The sequence below is a fragment of the Rhinopithecus bieti genome, unplaced genomic scaffold (genome assembly GCF_001698545.2).
Source record: "Rhinopithecus bieti isolate Rb0 unplaced genomic scaffold, ASM169854v2 scaffold_4820, whole genome shotgun sequence".
Taxonomy (NCBI): Eukaryota; Metazoa; Chordata; class Mammalia; order Primates; family Cercopithecidae; genus Rhinopithecus; species Rhinopithecus bieti.
In genome coordinates this window covers 565,263-575,092 of record NW_016804598.1, presented here as the reverse complement: position 1 = coordinate 575,092, position 9,830 = coordinate 565,263, and the positions used below count along the sequence as shown (strand labels likewise).

At 33.4% G+C, this 9,830-nt stretch overlaps 1 protein-coding gene across 1 annotated transcript; it reads right to left on the bottom strand.

Moving 5' to 3' along the window:
* Nucleotides 1-2,311: 2,311 nt before the first annotated feature.
* On the bottom strand, nucleotides 2,312-9,075 carry SLITRK6 (SLIT and NTRK like family member 6). The gene is made up of 2 exons (XM_017869345.1): nucleotides 8,503-9,075; nucleotides 2,312-6,058 (listed from the first exon to the last, which is right to left on the bottom strand). The coding sequence occupies exon 2, from the start codon at nucleotides 6,032-6,034 to the stop codon at nucleotides 3,509-3,511; it is 2,526 nt and encodes an 841-aa protein (XP_017724834.1). The 5' UTR covers nucleotides 6,035-6,058; nucleotides 8,503-9,075; the 3' UTR covers nucleotides 2,312-3,508.
* Nucleotides 9,076-9,830: the final 755 nt, after the last annotated feature.

Genomic DNA, 9,830 nt, shown 5'->3' with positions numbered 1-9,830 from the left:
CATGGGCGATTTTCTTTTTATGTAGAAAACAATCTCCTAAAATAATCTTGCAGAAACTCATATATGGGGAACTTTGGTGATCTGTCTTTGGATATTTGTGTTTATTTTTATTAAAAAATAAACAGTTTATGGCAAAACAATTATTCAAATTGGTGGTATTCCTCTTCTTAAAAAGTGCTGTTGATTACATACCTATTAGCTATCATAAAATAATGAAAAATGCAAAATAAATTACAGATATATTGAGATGACCTACACCTTCATTAGGTCTCTCTCTGTCTCTCTCACCTGTGTTTGTATGTGTGTGTGTGTGTGTGTGTGTGTTTGTACATACATATACTTATAATATATGGAAGGGCATAAAGGAGAGAATAAACCATTATTTTTAAAAGTGTCAATTTAATGACAAAGGGATGCTTGTGTCACATTCCTTAATCCTGAATCAAGGATTAAGCCTTTTTAATTAATTGAGCAAAGGCATTCAGGCAGCTTAAGGCAGCTTAGATGGTGCTGCAGTTTATTTAATATTATAGCAGCAAGGAAGAGCTTTCTCTCCTCCATAATATAAGAGATTCTTTCAAAGAGGGTAACATCACTGATATAATTCTTTCTTATAGAGAGGAAAATTTCCATCCCATTGATAGAGATAAATGAAAGATATTGGAAAAACACTTTTATAAATATACAGTAAGTAATTTCATGTAATTTAGTAAAAAATGATTTGTTAAATAAGTATTAATACAACCAATATCAAATAAATTGACTTAAATTAAAAAGATTTATCCAGCATGATTGTACACTACTACCACTATATAACAAAATTTCATTTTTTGGACATGAGTCATAAATTGCATTGATGTGCAATGGCCAAAGTGTAACTTCTGTTTAAATCAAGAAACAAAGCCAAGATAAATAAAAGTCTGNTCTCACAGATCACAAAGAATTAGAGACCATTATTATCTTTCTCAACTCTCAACAACCAGTAGGAAAACAAATTCCACAACGGGTTGTGAATGAAACATTTAAACCGTTAACATCTCTTGCTTTTGGAAACAATTGTAATTTCGATGTCAGTTTTAAGTTATATCCAGAATAAGGATTGTACTTTGGTTTTGGGGATATACTTACATGGCTTCTTAAACAACTTTGTTCCTCTTCATTATAAGTTAAAGAGTGAACATTATTACTTTAGGCAATTAACAACAAATAAAGAGTAAAGAAATATTTCCCCATCCCTAAGAAAAGAATGTTTTTGAGGGCATGTCTCTGTCTGCATTCATGGATCCATTCCAAGGGTCCTCCAGGCATGGAAATATCTTAAGTCTTCCTAATACCTCTATGTACCTGATTAGAATTAGAAAATATTGGCAGATACTCAATTGAGTAAAAGAAGTGCAATAACATGAATTCTGGTCTTTATTTGTTCTTCTCTTGAGAATGTAATTTTTAAAATACTATTTTGGAGATTTTACTATTTACCACGCTGAATATTTTTTAGTAGATACATATCAAGCATTTCATATGCACACACATTTTCTCTTAGAAATTGTTACATAAAGAATTTCCACCTTCGTGCTTCCAAACTTTGGAAGCTAATGAAGAAATTTTGGTTTTCAGTAAACCTTTTAATACATAAATCTTGTTTGATTTCCATTAATATATACAGTAATTTAAAGAAAAAAGCTCATGATATGATTTTACATTACTCATAATTAGTCTTCATACCATGCAGCACAGCCCATATTGTTTTTATCAACCAGAAGGTTTCTCATTAAAAGTAAAATAAATAATGTATATTCTGCCTTTAGAGCAAAGTTGGATATTAAAAGCCAAAATATTTAATAGACCATTTAGGAATCACTGAAATATTGTTGAATAAATTGAAGGGAGTACTTCCTTATGGAAAATGTGTTGCTTCATAGCCCAGTGCATGAGTTTGTGTGGTGTTCAGAAAACATTCCCAGATTACCTTGATTAATTTCACTATGTCTTGTGAAAGCGTGCAGGTATGATTGATTCATTGATTCTATAATTAGAAAGGATAGAAATAAAACATTTCCTTTTGGATTGCATCAGAAAATGATTTTCTTGAAAGGGAAAACTGCTAGACATATATTAAATTTAGCTTCCTGTTAATCATACCAAAAATTAAATAGCCTGTTTCATACCATGAACAAGATACTTCTTGTGTAAACAACAAATAGAAACCTCCCATAGTGTGTATATGTCTGTATGTTTGTGTGTATGTATGTTAATCCTTACGGATTGCATGACAAGTAAAGCTAATTTAAGAACGCACATTTAAAAAATAGAGTTTTCATTTTAGTTTTATTGTAGTGAGTAGTATTTTTAATTTTCTTGAAAGGCACCCAAGAATAATTACTTTTGTGAACCAAAAATATATAAAACTGTACAGAATAAATATTTCATAGAAATCTAACTATACCTTCTTGTAAAATAAAGCTACATTGTCCCTCTCTTGAGGCAACTTAAACCACTTACCTTTAGAAGTGCCTTTTGCTACTGATTTATGGCATCTATCAATATACATCAATAAAAATAAAATAATTTTCCTATGTACTTTACAACTGTGAATTACTTGCCACAAGAAATTATTTCTATCATGGTCATTCAAATTTACAAAGAATTAAGCCTATGAAATAAAGCAAACCCAACAGATTCTCTAGTCATATTTACAGCAGAATCTCAGTAGCATTTTTAAAATATCCCTAGAAGAAGAATTAAACTTTGAACATAAATGACATACTTTAGTTCACAGCAGCACTGACATTAAAATTATCTACACAAAATGTGTAGAAACCCCCCCAAAATATGCTTATTTATTCCACCTGAACTATTAATCATTTTAATGTTTTAAACTTAGAATGCATGAGAGTGGCATTTGTTTAAGCTCAAATGCTCAAAGTTTTGAGCCACCCATGACCTATGTAATTACAACCTTTATATTTTTTCTTCACTGTTTGTAATTTATAATTGTCAAGTTCCAGTTTCTTTTGCATTTATTGCAAGAAAGTTAGGTATGTTTGACAATATACATTTTTGAAGTACATACTGGTTATAAACAATGTATTCATTACATATTATAACTACATATACAGGTATGGTTTTTAAATGATGAAATCCAATTGTAATTAATCTATAGGGAAAGCAATTCAAGAAAATTCGGGGTACTTAAATGTTCAACCTTTTTAGATGTGCAAGAGGACTCCTATGAGACACTTTTCAGTATATGGAGAAATATTACTATAACCCTTGAATGATTTACATGCAAGGATTTATTTTATTTGGGACAGACTAAATTGCCTGAAGATAATGCCATGGCTTCTCCCAATGATCCCTGAGTTTATTTTTCTTCCTTTTTTTCCCCCATCGTTTACTACTGTGCTTAAGTTCTGATTGATGACACACTCATGTAAGGCACTTATTTACAAGGTATGGACTTAAAACAGAATCACAGCATTTCTGTGAAAGCCCTCAAACTCTCCATCTATGTTTGCTGCTCCAGGACTTCTAAATAGTCAGGTTCAGCATGTAAATTAGCTTTGAGTTCAAAATACTCATTTTTCGTCTGTTCCACTAATACCTTCCTTGGACGTGAGTACATTAATGTTTCCATTAATTTCAGTTCTTCGTGGGCTCCTGGATAATGTGCCTCCATATCAGGCTGGAGCTGAGCAATGTTTTTCCTTAGGTATTCGGTGATTCCCAGTTGCTGAAGTTCCCTTTCTTTTTCTAAAATGTTTCTATACAATGAACTGGCATCTTGGAAGGATAAAAATTCTGTTGATTGGTTTGTGGTTTTGTATTTCATATTGGACCCTGTGAGTGGTGAATGATTTTCCCGTTCCAAAAGACTTCTTTGGAGATGTTTTGCATCACTTCCTTCTTTCTCATTCCTCTCTTCTTCCTCTTCCAAATGCTTTGGACCAAAGGAGGGACTTCTATAGACATGAACCATGGGGCTCACCATGTGCTGTTCATAGAGAGAGGCAGAGGGTCTTTCAGTAGTGTGATGAGTGGTTTTATGGCCATACATGCTGTACTGAAGATGCACAGGACTGTTGTCCCTCATTTGCTCATCTACTTGTTTCTTTTTGTATCTTCTCCTGCGGTGAAGAACAAGAACCACTATCCCTGCAGCACAGAATACAATAGTGATGAACACAATCAGAAGTCCCAATATTAGAACAGACAGTGGCACAGCGTCTGTAAGAGATCGTAAAATAGTATCGGCCGTATTCGTTGTTGTTGTAGGAGTGGTTACAATAATGTAACCAGTCTGTGTTGGCATGGATGGGTTATTTACTAAACCTGGACAGAGAAGTTCACTATTTAGGGCTTTTAATTCCTTTTTGTCAAGATGCCCAGGAGAAGTGCAGAGGATGTCATCTGTTACTGTGTTCTTGCTTAACTTTTGTATCCATTGTTGCAGTCCAACCAGGTCACAGGAGCAGTCCCAGGGGTTATCCTCAAGGTCAATCTGGGTTAGTAAATCAAGATCATCCAAAATATTACTTACAGGTAGATGGGTAAACTGGTTTGTTTTAAGATTTACCTTAGTTAGAGGAACCCCTGAAAAAATATGTGGTGGCAAAACTTGGAGGAGGTTGTTATTTAAGTAGAGGACTTTAAGTTTAGGCATTGGATTAAATGTTCCTGGCAGTATTTCCTTAATGGCATTGTATTCAAGATATAAGTATTCAAGATTGTGGAGGCCAAGGAACATGCCTTTACTTAATTTGGTCAGATGGTTACCATTTAGATAGAGCTTTTGTAATCTCGTTAGGTTCATAAATGATCCTTCTTCAAGAACTTCAATACGATTGTTTCCCAAGTGAAGCATTTCCAAAGTGAAATATTCCACTAGATCAGACTTCATTAAACTATGAATAATATTTCCCGCTAGAATGAGCTTTCTAGGATTTTGCGGAGGAGGTCTCAGATCTGATAAGCTTTCAATGTTGCGCTCCTGACAATGTATTAGAAGTCCTGATGGGGATAGGACTTTGCAGTTACAAGGAATAGGGCAGTAAGGTCCTGGAAGTTGAGTGGATGGCTTTGTAATATAAGGTATCAAACGTGGTGCTTTGGTGGGTGGTTTTAGAATGGATGTGGTCTTAGTTGACATGCGACTATCATTTATTGAAGATGTTGCTGCCAAATGTAATGATCCTGAAGGATCCTCATGTTCTTCATACACTGGTGGAGTAGGGCAAATAGATTCCTTCTTTAGTCTGCTGAGTATACTTCCTTTAAAAAATGGAGGGCTATTGCAGACAACATCACCAATTATAGACTGCGGAGGCATGTTCTCCAACCAAGTTTTTAACTGCAGTAAGTCACAATTGCAGGCCCATTTATTGTCCTCCAACTGAAGATCCAATATTCGGCCAATGTGTTCAAGAAAACCAACATAAGGCAATGTTTGTAACTGATTTCCACGAAGATCTAGATGGGTTAAAGGGACAAATCGGAAGATGTTGGGAGGAAGACTCTCGATAGCATTGTCATTTAAAATTAACACTTTGAGTCTGTTGAGCTTGCTAAAGGCACTTGGTTCAATCACTGTGATAAAATTGTTATCGGCTTGCAGGAATTCCAGGTTTTCCAGTCCATGGAAAGTATCCTCTTTAAGAATTTCTAAAGAATTGTGATTGATATGAAGTTGCTTAAGGAGGCCAAGGCCATTAAATGCACCTATCTCAATATCTGCAATATTGTTAAATCCAAGGTGTATTGAAATAGCATTGGTAAGCCCAGAAAAGTCATTTGTGTGAAGCATTGTCAAGCCATTATTTAATAAGCTTAGTTGGAAAGGTCGTGATGGTGGCACACTTATTTCAGATACAGTCTTGATACCTTTTTCTTCACAATTTATTAGCATTGTGCCATCTTTTTCCTCACAATTGCAAAGAGAATCACAAGAGCTTCTGGCTGAGAACACTGGAGTTTGGGACTGTAAAGATATACAGGCAAGGAGAGATGAATAAAAGAGATGAATCCACAGCTTCATGTTGTCATGTGACGAAATCCGATTCTGTAAAATAAAACGCAATAGCAAGGGACTTTAGTGGGCAGAACTGCGGAGGAGATGAAGCTGACAGTTTCAAAATAATAAGTCTGTCTCCAAAACGCAAATGACTGACTACCATGAAAATATGGGTACCTTGCTGCATTTACATCGTTTTTTCTTTTTTTTTTTCTTCCTAATACTCAGACAGGCAAGTCTGGCTGACTTTTAACTTGCATTGTGGTCAAAATATAAAATTTCAGTCAAGGGGAATTTAAAATATTGTATCATAATTTGTGTTCACATCTGATGAGTAACCTGTGTTTTAACAGATGAGAGAGGTGCCGTCTTAGAGCATTGACACTTCACTATGATGCAAAGTTACATATTTGAAAACTTTTTTTTTTTAACCTTAAGGAACATAAATTTGAGGCTGGAGGATTATTGTATAAGACAAATATGTAGTTGTTAGCCATAAGCATAGAGAACTGTAGGGAATGTAAAAAATGATAAAAAGAGTGTATGTGTGCATGTGTGTATGTGTGTATACATGTCCGCATGTAGCATGCATTGTCTTTCTTTATATTGTTGAACTGTGTGTCACACAATAACATCTAATAACTGTGTCTGTGTTTTCACTTGCTTTGGTTTTGGCTTAAAATTACATATATAATATATATATGTGTGTGTGTGTGTATATATATATATATATATTTACACACACTAATTTTATTGTTTATTTTGAAAACCTTGAGGAAAATATGTCTTTGATCAGGTAATAAAGTATAGTACAATAAGAACTCTTTTAATTATTCAATCTAGGGCAGTTTGTATAAGCGTAATAGTATCAGATATATACACTTAAGAGTGACCATTAAAATTTCACTTAAATCCTTATATTTAATGTTGAATTTCTAGAAGCAGCATATTTCTTACTGCTTTTTAATTATGTTATAGATGAGGTTGAAATAATAAAACTAAAGAAAATGATTAATCTTTAACACACGTTTCAGGCTGCTGTAAAAGAATAAATAATGCTTCATCTAAACTTCTAGCAAATGACTTCCTAATGAGGTTTTGAAACAGTCTTTAGGGCATCTAATGTTATCACATAATTAAGCAGCTGGTCTCCTTGATTATAAGACTTAAAGTCACGAACAATGAAGTCTGAAACAAACTGTATCATATTAAACTTTTTGATGGTGTTTCAAATTTGGTAAAAGAAAAAAAGGATGGGTCAGAATAACATCATGTATTCCAATCCTGAAACATGTAACAAATGCATCTGAAACAGCAATTCTTAAAAAGATTTTGTCCTTTAAATGACAGTTATGCAAGGTAAACAGTTACAGCTCTAATGATATCTAATTTTATTTCCTTCCTTTAAATATTATACTTTAACTTTATATAAACTAAATTGAAATATAAATACCACATCTTATGACTATTCAACTTTTCAAAACAGTAATCAGTTTTCATTTTTGTTGTTTGAAATGTGAACAGTAACTGAATCAAATTAACATTCACAATCAGGTAAAACATACCAGAACCCAATCAACCATCCTGAAAGTAAACTTTCATTCCCTGAAAACATAGTGTTTTATTGAAAACACATACAGTACAAAGTTCCTGAAAGGCAAAAGACAACTAAAGAAACAAAACAACATGCTGTGTTTCCATGTGAAGAGAAAGTTAGAAGACTTTATTTTTCTCTAGGGAAATAGTTCGATTTTAAACAGCTTTGTGAGCTGAGGTTATAAACAAGCAGCATGTAATTGGAGTCTTCAACTTGTGGATTAGCTTCCACAAACACTAAAAGTACTTATTCATAAATTACCAAGAGATACTAAGATTTATTTCACCAGGTATAGCATCAGAGAAAATACCAAATAATTCTTCAGTGATAAACTCTTGTTATTTTTTAAATCCTATATGAATTTTGTGCTCTTCAAAATGTGCTAGGAAACAGTTTCTAATCTCTTCAGAAACGCACACAAATGTGGAAAGTGGTTCTCTACTGACAATATCCGATACAGTGGTAAAGAGGTCAAAAGATACTCATTGACATATTTTCTGAGAATACATATTTTCAAGTCAGACAATAATATAAGTAGCATACAAAGTGCAAAGAATTATTCAATATTCTGCTTATATTTGCAATTCAACATTCACATTTGGAAGCGATCCTTCAGAAAGCATACATATTTAGTTTCTAACAACAAACTGCATGTTGTAAAAGGAATAGTGGAATATTATATTTGTTCTTCTCTACAGCCAGCTGTTAGACTAAATGTCTGCTGCTCAGAGAATACAGGCATCTGCTACAGTGTTAGTTGTGCCAGTAAGCAAGAATGAAATTGAGTATCCTTTAGTGCAAAGTTGTTTATTTAAAGGAGGCGAACCTACAAATTCAATCACTTTACTATAATGCAAAAATAAGTATAAGAAAAGCCTGGAAACATCCATCTTACCTGTAAAGCAGAGACTCTTCCTGACGTTATCTGTAACGCACAGCTGGAAGAGGTGTTCAAAGTAATTCAGTTCCTTTATTAAAAAAGAAAACACCAACCACTGCGTACTTTCTTCTCAAATATCACTTTTTGTCAAGTCCCATAGGTTCATAAAGTTAAAACCTCTGGTCAAAGATAGAATACTGAGCAATTCATTGAAAATATTTCAAGCAGAGTGCACACTAGAGCATCCTGAAGCAATTGTCCCTTTTTCCCTCAATTAAAATTCACAGCGTACTTCCCAGCTATGCTGACTTTTTTGCATATAGTTAACCATTTGCAAGCTGCTGAATGCAGTAAGTAAACAAGATGTTTAACAGAGCTGGGATTGATCACTCTTGCTTTCTTAGTTTGTAGATCCAAGCTGCAGCAATGTTCTCCTTCCTCCTTTTCTAGTATTTCTTGTTAGCTCAGTTTGTTATTAGTCAGATTGCCAAGGGCTGGGAGGTAGGCGTACATAAAGAGACTTCTTGGCTTTTGACTCAGCCTGTAAGCCCTTCCCCATCAGAGCGTTTTAATCTGCCAGTGTCATATAACACACGAGACAGCTCCACCTTGGGAATGCTCAACTCCTCCTCTTTCTGCAAATGGTCTTTCCACTCCCTTTCAATACCAAATACAGTTCAAGTGAATTTTGATGGAAATAATAACACATCGTTTTAAATGCTTAATAGTACGTTGTGTTATTATAGCCAGCTAAATAATACATTATGTTAAATTCTCAACTAACACTGTTCTGTAGTGTTTGCACACATGTGTGCAGGAAACACAAGAATGTTGCCTATAGAGTAGTCACCTCTTTTTTTCAAAAAAATCTGGTATTTATAGTTGAAATTGTGCACTCACTAGATTGTAAAATGTTAACACGAACAGCTTCCCTGCAATATTTGTATTTTTGTATTCACCATTTAACTTTTTTAAAGCCTTATATTAGGGACTCTAAGTTTTTACTTCATTTTCTTTCCCTAGAGCTAATATTCAATAATTAAACTTAGAAATGAAGCTCTTCCAGTTATTTTATTTATTTTGAAGAAAAGCATAATTATTTAAAAATATATTTAAAAATATTTAAACACAAAATAATTATCATTGATCAAGTTCTGTTTATCACTTTCAAAATATAAAATTGTATCTTTACAGACAAAATGAAACAAGTAAAATACATAGATATTACAATAACCTGATTTCTATAGTGCTAGCTCAGAGAGAATTTATTCTTAATAGGTTATATCTTAAAAGTTGCATGTTTCTTCAACTCTTAAAAGTTTCTGAATTATCACTATTATTAC

Coding starts and splice junctions, on each gene's coding strand:
- SLITRK6 (XM_017869345.1), bottom strand. CDS start 6,034: ATGAAGCTGTGGATTCATCTCTTTTATTCATCTCTCCTTGCCTGTATA.